This window comes from Ictalurus punctatus, chromosome 9, assembly GCF_001660625.3.
Source record: "Ictalurus punctatus breed USDA103 chromosome 9, Coco_2.0, whole genome shotgun sequence".
Classification (NCBI taxonomy): Eukaryota; Metazoa; Chordata; class Actinopteri; order Siluriformes; family Ictaluridae; genus Ictalurus; species Ictalurus punctatus.
The window spans coordinates 10,825,715-10,841,239 of record NC_030424.2 but is presented as its reverse complement, the minus strand read 5'-3'; the positions used below and the strand labels follow the sequence as shown (position 1 = coordinate 10,841,239).

The 15,525-nt window shown below is 43.5% G+C and overlaps 1 protein-coding gene across 1 annotated transcript; it reads right to left on the bottom strand.

Moving 5' to 3' along the window:
• Positions 1-5,206: 5,206 nt before the first annotated feature.
• On the bottom strand, positions 5,207-15,525 carry fank1 (fibronectin type III and ankyrin repeat domains 1). Its single transcript, XM_017475392.3, has 11 exons — positions 15,339-15,525; positions 14,176-14,356; positions 12,013-12,137; positions 11,609-11,690; positions 10,398-10,472; positions 10,187-10,252; positions 9,889-10,054; positions 8,640-8,780; positions 8,419-8,496; positions 8,218-8,262; positions 5,207-8,131 (listed from the first exon to the last, which is right to left on the bottom strand). The coding sequence occupies exons 1-11, from the start codon at positions 15,397-15,399 to the stop codon at positions 8,093-8,095; spliced, it is 1,059 nt and encodes a 352-aa protein (XP_017330881.1). The 5' UTR covers positions 15,400-15,525; the 3' UTR covers positions 5,207-8,092.

Here is a 15,525-nt window from a genome sequence, read left to right as displayed (position 1 = left end):
CGAACGTGCTAACCACTAAGCCATTGATATTTTATATTTTTCAGTACACCTGGGTGACTAGGAACAGAAAATTATTCAACCATGACTTCCTGTTTCACAGGGTTATAAATATGCAGTAACACACAAGCCAAATTTCCTTAGTCATTCATCACAATGGGTAAGACCAAGGAATATAGCTGTGATGTGCAGCAAAAGGTTGTTCAGCTTCAAAAAATGAGAAATGGCTATAAGAAAATAGTATAAGCATTGAAAATGCCCATTTCGATCATCAGGGCAATAATTAAGAAGTTCCAGTCAACTGGAAATATTATGACTCAACCTGGAATTGTACGTGTCTATATTGTCTCAACACACTGAGGATGCTCCAAGGACCTGGACATTTTGTTAGGATACATGGCATCATGGACAGATATTAAATGAAAACCTGACTGCCTCTGCCAGAAAGCTTAAAATGGGCTGTGGTTGGATCTTCCAGCAGGACAATGATCCAAAACATACATCAAAATCAACACAAAAATGGTTTACTGACCACAAAATCACGGTCCTGCCATGGCCATCCCAGTCCCCTGACTTGAAACCCATAGAAAACCTGTGGGATGACCTGAAGAGGAGAGTCCACCAGCATGGACCTGAAAATTTGAAGGCTCTGGAGAGATTCTGTATGGAGGAATGGTCTCAGATCCCCTGCCATGTATTCTCCAACCTCATCAGGCATTATAGGAGAAGACTCAGAGCTGTCATCTTGGCAAAGTGAGGTAGCACAAAGTATTGACTAAAAATGTGCCAATAATTGTAGCACACATATATTTAACAAAGATATTTTTATCATATAAACCTGTGTTTTCTTTGCAATTGTTTGATATCCATGAAAGCAGAGTATATTTTTTAACAAAAAAAATCAAGATTAAACAATAAAGACAATTTTTCACAGACTTCTTTGCTCATATTTACCAAAGGTGCCAATATTAATGAAGGGCACTGTATTTTCCTATAACAGCACACCCTGAAGTATACTAGAGCAATTTGCCATTCTTAAATTTATTTACTTTCTCCCCCCAAAAAATTAAGACACTGCAATGCCCTACTTCCAAATACTTCCAGTGTTTACAGCTTTTCTTCTCTCCAATGCTGACACTGAAGACTCCTTACAAAAATACAAAAATAAACATCTGAAACAGAAAACATTACCATTTCAGCTGTTATACATGTTTTATAATCCATGTAACGCATCTGCCATAAAAGTCCTAGTGTGAGTTACTGTAGAAACAGTAATAGATTAAAACAAGTGCATTAATATAAACCTTACAGCTGGATCTAATGTCAGAGCTGCTGTTATAGAAAATTAATCAACACGTTCATCTCATTATCAACACTGGTATAAGTATACATAAAACATAGGAATGCAATATTGAAGAAGTGGAAAACAATAGTGTTTTTGTTTATTTTTATTTAGAGCTGGCAAAATGGTTCAGATATCCGAGAAAAAGTAACAAATGGAAAAGACTGGAATTTTGTTTGGAGAAAAAAACATTCCTGGAACTGAACATGTTTACACATAGAAAGATGTAAAAAAAAATTTAGGATTGGTTTTTATTATATTTATTCTTTATTATTTTGCAGTGTAAGTGATTTTGTGTGAAAGCTGTGTTCCCTTTCAAAGGGAACTCGAGGTTGCGTTTAGCATAACTGTATGAGAGCACCCTTGCGTGCGCGACCGGTGTCTGAAGCTTGTGTAAAATCATGCCTCTATTTATAGGCCTGCCATGATCAGGTGACATGGCAATTAAGCGCGTCGCGTGATATAATTATGGCACCTGTGAACCGCGCCATCAGCCTTATTATCTTCAGCGAGACTGCATGTCGGTTGTTTGTGTAAAGAAACAAAAGACGCTTCATTTCCTCTATATCTTTTCTCAAAATCTCAGAACTTTTCTATCCCTTTAAAAAAAGAGAAGAAAAAAAGGAATGAGCGAGAGAGAAAAATATGAGTGAGAGAATTCAGGAAGTGTGTTACGGCGTGCTCCCGTTTCGTCACGGGGAGTAGTGCACACTTTCTTGGTGAAGTGTGTAGGGATAGAGCATGCGATGGCAGCCTCAGGAGGCTGCGCATTGTAACGCCTACATCAGGCAGCTCCACTCGCGACTCGCTCTCTTCTCGGAAGCCGAAGTGAGTTGGGTTTCAGAGCCTCGCGGATCTGGGCCAGCCGCTGCCGAGGCAACTAGGGGTTCCAGGGAACTACCGGTTCAACATCGAGATGTTGTTCTCACTCACATGAAGAGCTTGGGTCTCAGGTTGAACCTCAGAAAAGTATGCTTTCTCCAGTACAGTGGACAACATTTCCAGGTGTTATAAGGATTCTACTATGATGAGGGCGTTTCTATCCCCAACATGCGTAGGGTCAATTCTATCAACACTGATTAAGATAAAGCTGGATCTTGGCATCCCCTCCGGTCTCTATGGGAGACGATTGTAGCTTATGGGCAGCCAACGTCATACCATTGGGCCTATTTCACAGGAGACCGTTTCAGTGGTGGCTGAGAAGGTGGGGGTTTCGTCCAAGGACGAAACTTCAGAGTAATCAGGGTCACGCGGCGATGCCTACGTGCTCTGAGAACTTGAGTGTCCCCAGTTTCTAGCCTTGGGTCACACTCTAGGGGTGTCTCCTTAGCGTAAGGTGGTAATGACAGACACCTCCCTCACGGGCTGGAGAGCGGTCTTAGACAGTTGTCCAGCTCACGGTCTCTGGAGTGGCCCTCATCTGGAAAGACATATAAATTGCATAGAAATGTGGGCCATGTTTCTAGCATTGAAATTCCTTCTTCCTCAATTGAGAGGTCACCATGTGTTTACAGACAACACAGCGGTGGTCTCATATATTGACCACCAGGGAGGATTATGTCCGCGCCCCCTGTTCAGGCAGGCGCAACTAATTCTTCTCTGGACAGAGGGAAAGTTTTGTCAGTGAGTGCAATGTACATTCTGGGCAACTGGAATGTGGGAGCAGACATCCTGTTGGGGCACTGGCTGAGAGGATTGGTGGCTCCATCCACAAGTGGTGGAGTCCATATGGCGGAGGTTTGGCCAAGCCGGACTGCATGTGTTCGCCTCCGAGGCGACAACACACTGTGGTTCACCCTCACTCCTCCCACACAATTAGGGCTGGACGCAATGGTGCACAGTGAAGGTCAGGGGCCTTGACAGACCAGACTTGGGCGGCAGAGGCTGGCTCTGGGGACGTGGAGCGTCACCTCTCTGTGGGGGAAGGAACTGGAACTTGTGCAGGAGGTTGAGTGCTACCGGCTAGATCTGGTCGGGCTTACATCTAAGCACAGTCTCGGGTCTGGAACCGTACTCCTGGATAGGGGATGGACTCTATTCTACTCTGGAGTTGACCAGGGTGTGAGGCGCCGGGCAGGTGTGGGGATACTCACAAGTCCCCGGCTGAGCGCTGTTACATTGGAGTTTACACCGGTGGACGAGAGGGTCGCCTCCTTACGCCTACAGGTTGTGGGGGGGGGGAACTCTGACTGTTGTCTGTGCATATGCACCGAACACCAGTTCAGAGTACTCTGCCTTCTTGGAGACCCTGAACAGTGTCCTGTATGGGGCACCAGTAGGGGACTCCATAGTTATGCTGGGGGACTTCAACGTGCACGTGGGCAATGATGGAGATAACTGGAGAGGCGTGATTGGGAGGAACGGCCTCCCTGATCTAAACCCGAGCAGGCATTTGTTATTGGACTTCTGTGCTAGTCATGGACTGTCTATAACGAATACCATGTTCAAAGATAAGGAGGCTCATAAGTGTACGTGGTACCAGAGCACCCTAGGTGCATCTGATCTGAGGCCGCATGTTCTGGACACTCGGGTGAAGAGAGGGGCGGAGCTGTCAACTGATCACCATCTGGTGGTGAGTTGGATCAAGGGGTGGGGGAAGACTCTGGACAGACCTGGAAAGCCCAAACGAGTAGTGCGGGTGAACTGGGAACATCTGGAGGAGGCTCCTGTCCACGAGATCTTCAACTCACACCTCCGGAGGAATTTTTCTGGCATCCTTGTGGAGGTTGGAGGCATTGAACCCGAGTGGGCAATGTTCAAAGCCTCCATTGCTGAAGCTGCGGCAGAGAGCTGTGGTCTCAAGGTCTTAGGTGCCTCAAGGGGCGGTAACCCTCAAACACCGTGGTGGACACCGGTGGTCAGGGTAGCTGTCCGACTGAAGAAGGAGGCCTTCCGGGATGTGTTATCCCGGAGGACTCCAGAGGCAGTTGCAAGGTACCGACAGGCCAGAAGGGCTGCAGCTTCTGCCGTGAAAGAGGCAAAGCAGTGGGTGTGGGAGAAGTTCGGAGAGGACATGGAGAAGGACTTTTGGTCGGCACCAAGACGTTTCTGGAAAACCATCCGCCACCTCAGGAAGGGGAAACGGGGAACCATCCAAGCTGCGTACAGTAAGGATGGGATGCTGTTGACCTCAACTGAGGAAGTAAGTGTACGGTGGAAGGAACACTTTGAGGAACTCCTGAATCCGACTAACACGCCCTCTCTGGTAGAGGCAGAGGTGGAGGCTGATGGGGGATCATCGTCAATTTCCATGGCGGAGGTCACTGAGGTAGTCAAACAACTACACAGTGGCAAAGCCCCGGGGATTGATGAGATCCGTCCAGAAATTCTGAAAGCTCTGGGTGTGGAGGGGATGTCTTGGATGACACGCCTCTTTAACGTTGCGTGGAAGTCGGGGACAGTGCCCAAGGAGTGGCAGACCAGGGTGGTGGTTCCCCTGTTTAAAAAGGGGGACCAGAGAGTGTGCGCCAATTATAGGGGTATCACACTTCTCAGCCTCCCTGGTAAAGTCTACTTCAAGGTGCTGGAATGGAGGGTTCAGCCAATAGTCGAACCTCGGGTTGAGGAGGAACAATGCAGATTCCGTCCTGGTCGTGGAACAACGGACCAGCTCTTTACTCTCGCAAAGATCTTGGAGGGGGCCTGGGAGTATGCCCAACCAGTCTACATGTGTTTTGTGGATCTGGAGAAGGCGTATAACCAGGTCCCCAGGGGTCTACTGTGGGAGGTGCTGAGGGAGTATGGGGTGAGGGGTTCCCTTCTTAGGGCTATCCAATCGCTGTACGCCCAAAGTGAGAGATGTGTCCGGATGCTCGGCAAAAAGTCAGACTTGTTCCAGGTGGGGGTTTGTCTCCGCCAGGGCTGCGCTTTGTCACCAATCCTGTTTGTGATATTCATGGACAGGATATCAAGGCATAGTCATGGTGGGGAGGGATTGCGGTTTGGTGATCTGAGGATCTCATCGCTGCTTTTTGCAGATGATGTGGACCTGATGGCATCATCGGCCCATGGCCTCCAGCACTCACTGGATCGGTTCGGGGCCGAGTGCGAAGCAACTGGGATGAGGATTAGAACCTCTAAATCTGAGGCCATGGTTCTCATCAGGAAACTGATGGAGTGCCTACTCCGGGTAGGGAATGAGAACATAACCCAAGTGAAGGAGTTCAAGTACCTTGGGGTCTTGTTCATGAATGAGGGGACATCGGAGCGGGAGATTGGTCGGAGAATCAGAGCAGCAGGTGCGGTATTGCAATCGCTTTACCGTACCGTTGTGACGAAAAGAGAGCTGAGCCGGAAGGCAAAACTCTCGATCTACCGGGCAATTTTCATTCCTACCCTCACCTATGGTCATGAAGGTTGGGTAGTGACCGAAACAACTAAATCGCGGGTACAAGTGGCCGAAATGGGTTTACTCAGGAGGGTGGCTGGCCTCTCCCTTAGAGATAGGGTGAGGAGCTCAGCTATCCCAGAGGAACTCAGAGTAGAGTCGCTGCTCCTTTGTGTTGAAAGGAGCCAGTTGAGGTGGTTTGGGCACCTGGTAAGGATGCCCCCTGGGCGCCTCCCTAGGGAGGTGTTCCAGGCAGGTCTAGCTGGGAGGAGGTCTCTGGGAAGACCCAGGAATAGGTGGAGAGACTATATTTCCACACTGGCCTGGGAACGCCTCGGGATCCCCCAGCCAGAGCTGGTTAATGTGGCTCGGTAAAGGGAAGTTTGGGGTCCCTTGCTGGAGCTGCTGGATGCATGGATGGCAATGGTGCACATGTGGCCGAGGTCACATCTGTACGCTTTTCCCCCAATCGCTCTGCTCCCACAAGTTCTAGTGTGAGTTCGCCAAGAAAGTCTATGTCTGCTGCTAGTAACACCTTATTGGCCAGTTAGAATATGGTTCTCAGAGACAATAACCCTGCTAGATGGCACTCCTTGGGAGATTCCCATCCACAGGGATCCACTGTAGACCCAGTGAACTGTGCAACAGCTACAGTCCTGGAGTTCTTACAAGAAAGTTTCTCAGCCGGCTGGGCTCCTTCTACAATCAGGGTTTACAGGGCCGCCATTTCAGCTAGCCACGTCCCAACCTCACAACTGAGGTTGTAGAGACCATGTTAAACGCTTGAGCACCATCCACAAGGAAATTGTATGCACTCAAGTGGCGGCTTTTTGTCTTGTGGTGTGAGGAATGTCAGCTAGACCCAGTGAACTGCACAATAGCTACAGTCCTGGAGTTCTTACAAGGACGTTTCTCAGCGGGGTTGGCTCCTTCTACAATCAGGGTTTACGTGGCCGCCATTTCGGCCAGCCACCCCCCTGTTGATGCCCTCTGTGGTGCAACATCCTCTAACTTCGAGGTTCATGCATGGTGTCAGGCCGTGCATACCTTCCTGGGACCTTTCCGTGGTCCTGGAAGGTCTGTCGGGGCCCCATTTGAGCCCTTAGAGTCAGCCTCTAAGCTTCTGACTCTAAAGGTAGCTCTTCTGCTGGCCCTGACAGCTCTCAAGCGAGAGATCTACAAGCTCTCTCTATTGCCCCTTCCTGCCTTGACTTTGCCCCTGGATTAGCCAAGGCCTTCCTGTATCCTAGGCCGGATTATAGTCCTAATATGCCTACATCGGCTGCCCATCCTGTGGTGTTGCAGGCTATCTGCCCTCCTCCGTTCATCACACTGGAGCAAGAAAGGATGCACCTGCTGTTTCCTGCAAGGGCTCTCTGTACTTACGTCCACCCCTCCCTCTAGTGTTGTAAGTCGGAGCAGCTGCTGGTCTGCTTTGGTGGCGACAGTAGATGTGATGCTGTGTCAATGCAGCGTATCTCTAATTGGATAGTGGAAGCAATCTCTATGGCTTATGAGGTGCCTCTGGGCATAAGGGCTCATTCCACTAGGGCGGTCGCCTCCTCGAAGGCTTTGTTCAAAGGGGTATCCTTACAGGATGTGTGTGCTGCTGCAGGGTGCGCTACGCCACACACATTCATTCATTATCACAGCCTGGATCTTCATTCCACCCCTGGCTCGGGTGTCTTGCAGTGACCCTCGGGTTTGGGTCTTTTTGAACAGGCTGTAGCCTCAGTATTACGAAGTGGGTATTCTCGTTCTCATACTGTTATGCTAAACGCAACGTCGGGTTCCCTTTGAAAGGGAATGTCTGGGTTACGCATTTAACCCTGTTCCCTGAGAAGGGAAGGAGACATTGCGTAGCTTTGTCGTACAAGGGCAGGCCTGTGAATTGTGTCTTCACTTCAGATAATAGAGGCTGACGGCGCGGTTCACAGGTGCCATATTTATATCACGCGACGCACTTAATTGCCACGTCACTTGATCATGGCAGGCCTATAAATAGAGGCATGATTTTAAACAAGCTCCAGATACCGGTCGCGCGCGTAAAGGCGCTCCCATACTGTTATGCTAAATGCAACATCTCGTTCCCTTCTCAGGGAACAGGGTTACATGCGGAACCCAGACATTTTTTGTTTTTGTAAGTTTTTAGCTATGTATTTTTCCTTGTATTTTTAAGTGCTTCTGTTAAAAAAATTATTTTAAGCCTTAGTAGCTTAGTAGTTTTTACAATAAGTAACTGCTATGACAAAAAAAAAAACAGTAAATCACTACATCAGTATTGGCAAAAAAAAGTCATCATGCCATTTAAATTTACATTTACATTTATTCATTTAGCAGACGCTTTTATCCAAAGCGACTTACGAATGAGAAAATATAAGCAAAGCCATCTCTACATTAATACTGTTCTCTCTTTGATGCCAATTCTAAAGAGTGTTCCTTCCCTCCAACAAGTCGATGATGTTCTAGAAAAGAAATGTTGGGAAATTTCTTCTTAACAAAATGCAAAAATTGTGGGGTGGGGAATAATATTTTTGTTAAATTAACTTACCTGATTTCCAAAAGCTTTGGCCATTTCTGCTAAACCTGATCCAAACTGGAATGAGATATAAAAAAAAAAAACTTAACACACTAGGAAAGAATAAAAGAAGTGTTTGTCAATATTACAAAAGCTTATTTAGTATTTGTCAACTTCTTCCTATATAATTTAATCAAATGCATATTGTAAAAGACACTATAGTTAATTTTTTACGTCATTTTTCACATGCCGGTCAGCGCCACTATCCAGCAGGAGCTTCACCAGCTGCTCATGATTGTTTAGCACAGCTACCTAATAGAGAGAACAGAGCTTTAACAGAGAGCCTGTTTCTTTCATTCTTTTTTCAATTTATTTTTTTTACATTTTTTTAAGTGACGCCTTAAGAGGCATATCCTGAGAGCGATTACTTTTTACACATAGCCAATTTGCAGTACCATAAGTGGTGTCTTTCCGTGTTTGTCTCGGACATTGACGTCAGCTCCGGCCTGGATAAGAAGTGAGGCTACGGCGGCGTTTCCGGTCACTACTGACACTCTCATGAGAGGAGTCCACTGAGACACATCCATCACATCCAGCTGACACAGTGCATACACAACACACATGAAAATGTGTACATACACACAGCAAGCACACGGACAAGCAGCTAAAAGATTTCTGTAACATTTAGGCCAAAGAGCTGGACAGCCTACAGAAATACTACAGTACAAAAATATGTTTGAGAGAAATCGAAATGTATCTAAATATCCAGTGTACTAGGCTTTTTTTTTTTTTAACTTTCCCCTGATTTCTCTCTAATTTTTAGTCATGGTCAATTCCAGCTACCAACCAGGGAAACAAGGCATGTGAAGCCAGCCGACCACATATTTTCGAACTGCAGTGTCAGGGGGCAGCATAGGATTAGGGTTAGGATGACCTCACAGAGGCCCATAATTAGCTAGTATCACTGTGATCGATAAGGGAGAGAGAGTACGCATGAGAGCACTGCCAATTTTACCCTCTTGGGCTCCCGGCCAAGGATGGTTGTGGCATCATTGGGATTCGAACGTCTGAGTCTTATTCTCTCAATTTGTACAGTCTCGTATAAAGTCCCCTCTGAAACTATTGGAATGGTAAAGCCAATTCATTTGTTTGCAAAAATATGGAACATGTGACTGACAGGTCTTTCTTGTTACCCAGGTGTGCCCTGTTTGATTGTTCATTTAAACAATAAATATCTTTGATCATTTACTCTTGGTTTTAGCTTTCAGTTTAACCAGTGATGACTGTATTTAAAAGGATGAGCCAACATGAAGATCAGTGAGCTGTCTATGGGAGAAAAGCAAGCCATTTTGAAGCTGAGAAAAGAGGGAAAATCAATCAGAGGCATTGCACAAATTTGCTGTTCCAATATTTTTCAGAGGGGACTGTATATTATGTGTTTATTTCACGACCGTTAAGTAAAATTACAGTGTATGGTTTGTATTAATGAATACTGCTGCAAAAGCATAATTTGATCAAATTGGAGTAGTGACATTTTTTGGCCCTACTGCATTTCAGTTTCAAAATTTAAGACAAATGTACAACAAAAAGTGACTAATTCAAATCCTGCACATTGTAAGGTGCTGAGAAAGTAGTGTTTCAAATATTAAAGAAGCACAAACTTGGACTAAACCGACATACAAATGGAAATCAATTGATAATAACCTCACAGCCATCCTGAATCATGTATTCTATGACAGGAAGATGTTCCCCATCTGTAGCCCAGTGGAGAGGAGTCAAGCCACACATGTCCCGAGATTGCCATGTAGCCCCAAACTCGCGCAGGTACTTCACAATATCCAAATGCCCAGCAAAACAGGCCATCATCAGGCTGTCAACAAAACACAATATAACTTTGGAACGATTTATAAAATACCTCATTTGGATGTTCCTGAAGATTCAAAGACTAATCAGTTGCTATTCTATTAGACAGTCTCCAATCAAACAGTAAATCCAAACTCACGCGTCTTTACCACTGCCATTCTTCATGTGAATATCAGCACCGTGCTCTACCAGTTTATGGACCATCCTACAAACATAATAATTACACAAAATTGATGCAATCAGTGTTTTTATTTGCTCCTAATGCAAAACAACTTGACAAGAGGTTGATATGCAAGTGGTTAATATATCAGATATGTTTACACTAATTTCCCATGGAAAAACACGTCTACCTGCTAAAACCTTTCTGTGCGGCCACCATGAGAGGTGTGAGTCCCAGTTCGACACAAATATTCACATTCACTGTCCTGATGAAGGTAAGGCATAAGAGAAGATTAGTGCCTGTGTAAAATACTACTAAAAATAAAAGAATGAAGAAATCTTTGGTTTGAGGATTTCATAAATTCACTAATCTCCTTGGATTTTCACATTCATCAATCTGTAAAGTTTACACAGAATGGTGTGGAAAAAAACATTGAGTGAGCAACAGTTCTGTGGGTGGAAAGAGAGGTCAGAGGAAAATCGACAGATTGGTTCAAGTTGCCAGGAAGGATATAGTAACTCAAATAAGCATTCTTTACAACCGGGATGAGCTGAAAAGCAGCTCGGCATGCACAAAATATTTAATCTTGAGGTGGATGAGCTACAACATCAGAAGACCACATCAGGTTCTACTCCTGTCAGCCAAGAAAAGGAATCTGAGGCTAATATCATGGGCACAGACTCACCAAAATTGGACAGTTGAAGATAAAAATCAGTTGAAAATCACCTGGTCTTCTCCTGTTGTAGCGCACCCACCTCAAGGTTTGATGTGTTGTGCGTTAATGCTTTTCTGCTCACTATAGTTGTAAAGAGTGCTTATTTGAGTTATAGACTTCCTGTCAGCTCAGACCAGTCTGGTCATTGTCCTCTGATCTCTCTCATCAGCAAGGTGTTTCAGCCTGCAGACTCTCATCTCACAGGATGTTTTTTGTTTTTTGCACCATTTTGTGTAAACCACGTAGCATGTTGTGTGTAAAATTCTCAGGAGATCAGCAGTTTATGAAATACTCAAACCAGCCCATCTGGTACCAAAATCCATGCCACGATCAAAGTCACAGAGATCAAACTTTTTCTTAATTCTGATGTTTAATGTGAAAATTAACTGAAGCTCTTGACCTGTATCTGCAGGATTTTATGCATTGTGCTGCTGCCACATGATTGACTGATTAGATAACTGCATGAATGTGCAGGTGTTCCTATTAAAGTAGACAGTGAGTGTATATCCAGATTTCTGTAAAGCTGCTTTAAGTGCTATACAAATAAAATCGTATTGAATTTACTTGTTACTGTAAAAATAATAGATATAATGTGTTATGAATATTAATAATATAAATGCTGGATCTCGCTGTGATATGTACTTCTCATAACAGGCCATTTGATCAAGATGGAGTTACTCACTTACCCAGACTGCAACACTTTGCTCAGCTCCTCTTCATCATTCCTCTTTACAGCTTGGTACAGTTGTTTGCCATACAGTGGCTCCCCTGAAACAGATACACTTGGTTTCAGTTAGGAAGTACATAATAATGATGGAAATATTGATGGCTTTGCTTTGCCATGCTCTTGACATTAAGGCCACTATAGTAGCTCAGAACTACCATAACTGTCCATCCCAACCAAAATAAATTTGTGGCACGTTTTTGACCCTTTTTATTACAATAAACTAGTTACTAGTACTTTTTTTTCCAAATACCAACCATGCTTCTACTTGCTAAACACAGTCTCATTCTCCAATTCCAATTTGACTCCATCTGAAACAGAGCTGGAAACAGAACTGTATAGTTAAACTGAAAAGAGCAGACTCACTAGACGTAGAGGCTGAGACAGCCGGGGTGAGACAGCACTCCCCGTTCGGTCTGCTGATCCTCAGTCTGAACCAGTACACTGTGCATGGCTCTAATTCCTCAACAATATGATGAGTGCCGTATCCTCTGGAACAACGTACAGAAAATCAAAATTAAACTGTTTGCAAAAGAAAAATACAGAAAACTGCAGCACATAATGAATTACTGCAGAGGTTAAGTGTTTATGATAAAACTGCACTTTAACTGTTTTAACTGTTTCATCCATTCATCCATCCATCCATCTTCTATACCGCTTATCCTTTTCAGGGTCACGGGGAACCTGAAGCCTATCCCAGGGAGCATCGGGCACAAGGCGGGGTACACCCTGGACAGTGTGCCAATCCATCGCAGGGCAAAATCACATACACATTCACACACCCATTTAACTGTTTCATATGTTGGGCAAAATGTGAGAATCTTGCAATTGAAACAATACAGCTGTCTGTGAATTATTGCTGTTGTTATTGTTGTTGTTGTTGGTGGTGGTGGTGGTGGTGACGTGTTACTTTAATCTTCATTTCGCTCCATGAATGGATGTTATTTGCATTTATACAACAGTTCGTTCCGGTCCGCTAATTTGATTGGACAAGTGTTATCTAGTATAACAGCACTGGTACATCTCACTGTTTGCATCACTCCACTTGTCTGTGTTCACTACATAAACATCCAATTCTAGCAATAGTTCTTTATACTGGAACTGTTGCTACACTTACTACAGCCTATCAGCCAGTTTGTGCAACACACAATGCTCTATCCAGCTGTGGCTTCTTTGGGAACTATTTTTTGTTGACAGAGCAAAAATAATAATAATAATAATAATAATAATAATAATAATAAACCATATTATGTCTGAAATGTCAGTTACTCAATATTAATTTATTGTCTATGTGCTGTTGAACTGAATATCATCACAGCTGTTATTGCATGCGATTACCTATGTCCGAATATTAGAGTACCATGCGTTTAAAAATCCTTTTGGGGAGGCTGAAAAGTGCAAGACAATGATTATATATATATATATATATATATATATATATATATATATATATATATATATATATATATATATACACACACACACACACACACACACACACACACACACAGATAGATATATATATATATATATATATATATATATATATATATATATATATATATATATATATATGTATATATATATATATATATATCATTGTCTTGCATTTTTCAGCCTCCCCAAAAAGGATTTTTAAACGCATGGTACTCTTATTCTCTCACCTAGTGAACTAGCATGAGGATGAGTTTTTGATGGAGACAACAAAGCACTTTTGTAAGTTTGCCAAATCAGTTGAGAGACAGTTGTGTACGGTGAATCTGGAGCGGTCAAAAGCTACAATATATATATATATATATATATATATATATATATATATATATATATATATATATATATATAAAATAAAGTGTTATTTTAAGTGCTTGGTGAAGAGGTAGGTCTTTAGTCTTCATTTGAAGACAGCCAGTGACTCAACTGTTCAGACAACCAGGGGAAGTTCATTTAACCACCTGGGTGCCAGGACAGAGAAGAGCCTTGATACATGTCTTCCTTGTATCCTGAGAGCTGGTGGTGGATCCAATTGTGGTGAATCCTGGGGTCTGATATGTAGGTAGGTGAGCTCTGGTCTGCTGCTTTGTATCAACAAAGTAATAATAAGTATGCAGGTCACTTTAGGTAAAAGTCTTAAGTCTGCAGAAAAAATCCCATTCATCCATCCTCTGTACCACTTATCCTACACATGGAGGCTGGAGCTCAACCCAGGGGACTCGGGGCACAAAGGTGGACAGGGTGCCAACCCATTGCAGGGCACAATCAATTTAGAGATGCCAATCAGCCTACAGCACATGTCTTTAGACTGGGGGAAGAAACCAGTGTACACAGGTGAAACCCCCGTAGCACGGGAAGAAAATGCAAGCTCCAGGCACACAGGGTGGAGGCAGGAATCTAACCCCCAACTCTGGCTTTAGGAGGCAAATGTGCTAACCACTAGGCCACAAAACAGTTATGCAAAAACATAATGTAATGGGTGTTTATAAATTGTCTTATTAATTATAAAACTTAGTGCATGTGACAGAACGCACTCACATATATATGGTGCTATATGTGTTAGTTTTGGCATCCATCTGTTCCACAGCAAAGCGGGTCCAGTTTTCATTAGGGCCGCTGCGGTCCTCCTGTGCCGCTCTCCAGGTCAGCTCAATATTATGATGACTGACCTTCTCAACCACAAGTACTTCAGGAGACACGGGGTCTCCAATGACAGAATCTGCATCAAAACACAATGAGATGATCAGTGAAAAACTTTTACCGTTCACAAACCCATAGCCAGGTCCAGACTTATATTCCTCACTCTTTAACTACATCCACTACAACTCATTATGTTTCTTTGTAGAACCATTCAACAAAGAGTCTCCTTGTTCAAAAAGGCTCCAGCTCAAGCCTTTAGAATGCTAAGAACCTTTGCAAAAAATATTTATTTATAATAAATAAATAAATTAATCTTATTAATACTAATAAATAAATCTCTCCAGGTTCTCAAAGTTGAAAATGTATCCCAAATTGGATCCCAAATGAGGGATGGAGTGTGGCGAGAGAGAGAGAGAGACAGACAGACAGACAGACAGGGACCATTAAAGTTTCCATTAAAACCAATACAATTCCCATGTTAACCATTGACACCATTAAAAATTTTTATGAGGGTTTATACTGATTTGCAGAGGGGTTTTTTAAAGGTTTTTTGTTTTTTGTTTTGGTTTGGGGTTTTTTTTTTTTGGGGGGGGGGGGGGGGGCAGAATGGGTCTATGTCTCAATCCACATACTATAGTACTAAATATATGTTCAAGTATCATTGGTAGTGTATTTATCAATTTCACTTGCTACTTAGTACGGTATTGAAAACCCTATTGCGTGGGGTGACATGATCACCTGTGATTGGTGGAATATACACCAACGCCAATACCGAGAGAGAGAGAGAGAGAGAGAGAGAGAGCGCAAATGGGATACATTTAAAATGAGACTCGATCGGATATTTCAACACTTAAACCGAACCAGACACCTAGCAGTGCGCCGCAATGGATGATTTGTTTTCATTAATGACTGTGCTCTCTCAATATAGCTTATAACACAATATATTTAACATTGGTTACCTAACAAGCTCATTTGCTGACGTTTTTAACTAGCTAACTGTTCCAATCTATCATCTAATAACATATTATCTGATTTCTGTGACAATAAGAAATAAGCTTTACCTGGGTTCATCGAAGATTCTTTATAGTGTTTATACGTTTTGAAAGCAGATGTTTTCTTCATTATTAGCTGGGGGGTTTTGCGTGCTAAAGTGAGTCAAGAGCTGGTAAACTTTACCGTACAGATGTTAACGTATAAGCGTGCTGTTACACCCACAGAACTGTTGCTTTTTGAGTGTACAGTTGCTAT

Excerpts from the sequence above, each read along its gene's own strand:
- fank1 (XM_017475392.3), bottom strand. The coding sequence starts at position 15,399 with ATGAAGAAAACATCTGCTTTCAAAACGTATAAACACTATAAAGAATCT. Across the intron at positions 8,781-9,888 it reads TGATTCAGGATGGCTGTGAG|CTGGATGTGATGGATGTGTC; the intron begins GTTATTATCAAT and ends GCACTGTGTCAG. Across the intron at positions 8,263-8,418 it reads ACCGGCATGTGAAAAATGAC|TTTGGATCAGGTTTAGCAGA; the intron begins GTAAAAAATTAA and ends ATCTCATTCCAG.